The 721-nt window shown below is 51.5% G+C and overlaps 1 protein-coding gene across 1 annotated transcript in view; it reads right to left on the reverse strand.

The window, feature by feature from the left end:
* LOC104502076 (phosphofurin acidic cluster sorting protein 2-like) overlaps positions 1–325 on the reverse strand; it is a gene marked incomplete at its 5' end in the record, with an annotated part of 12,213 nt that extends 11,888 nt beyond the window's left edge. The window contains one exon of the mRNA XM_010145995.1: positions 245–325. Coding sequence (XP_010144297.1) covers positions 245–325 — 81 coding nt within the window. The remainder of the gene's footprint in view (positions 1–244) is intronic.
* Between the last annotated feature and the right edge of the window lie 396 nt (positions 326–721).

Raw genomic sequence — 721 nt, forward strand, 5'->3', positions numbered from 1 at the left:
AAAGAGAAGAGACAGATCATCACTGATATGGAGCCTAAAGGCTAAACATAGTGCAGACTACGAGCTGGGGTAGAGCTCTGAGCAACAATCTAACTCAATGACAAAAGGTTTGCCCCTTCTCAGGGCCAGGGGCTCTCTGCCCTGCTCCGCACCAGTGCCAACATCCACCCCCTCCCTCTCTGCAGGAAGGGGAGGAAGTCAATCCCTTCCATCCCTTTGATCATGCTGTAAATGTTGATGTTACTCTGGTCATTGATGTGGTTCGGATCATTTTCCTCCTAGCCTTCTTGGTTTTCCTCAAATCATCCTCTTCATCAAAGAGATCCTGCAGGCAAAAGGTCACAGCATATCAGAGCAACTCAGAGAGCACGGAGCAGCATCTCCTCTAAGTTCCCTTGCCCCACACTTACTCTCCATTTTGAAAAGCTTTGGTCCACTCTGCTCCCAGTCTTCTCCCACCTCTCTCTGTGCAGCTCCTTCTCCCTCCTTAGCACTGTCCCCCAACAGACCTTCTTTCCCAGCGCCTTTGCCCCCAGGCCCCTCCAGAGGGACATGAACTGACAAGAGTCGGAGGAGAGACAGCAGCTAGCTGTCCTTATTATAAAGCCCAAAACTCTTCTCTCTGCATTCACCAGCCTTCCTGTGACCCATGTGTTGTTCTCCTGCTCTCCCCTCTCCAGGGTTAGCTTAGAGGCTGTCCTGGGTTCAACATGGAGGAACC

The sequence above is a fragment of the Buceros rhinoceros genome, unplaced genomic scaffold, assembly GCF_000710305.1.
Source record: "Buceros rhinoceros silvestris isolate BGI_N320 unplaced genomic scaffold, ASM71030v1 scaffold25940, whole genome shotgun sequence".
NCBI classification, from domain to species: domain Eukaryota; kingdom Metazoa; phylum Chordata; class Aves; order Bucerotiformes; family Bucerotidae; genus Buceros; species Buceros rhinoceros.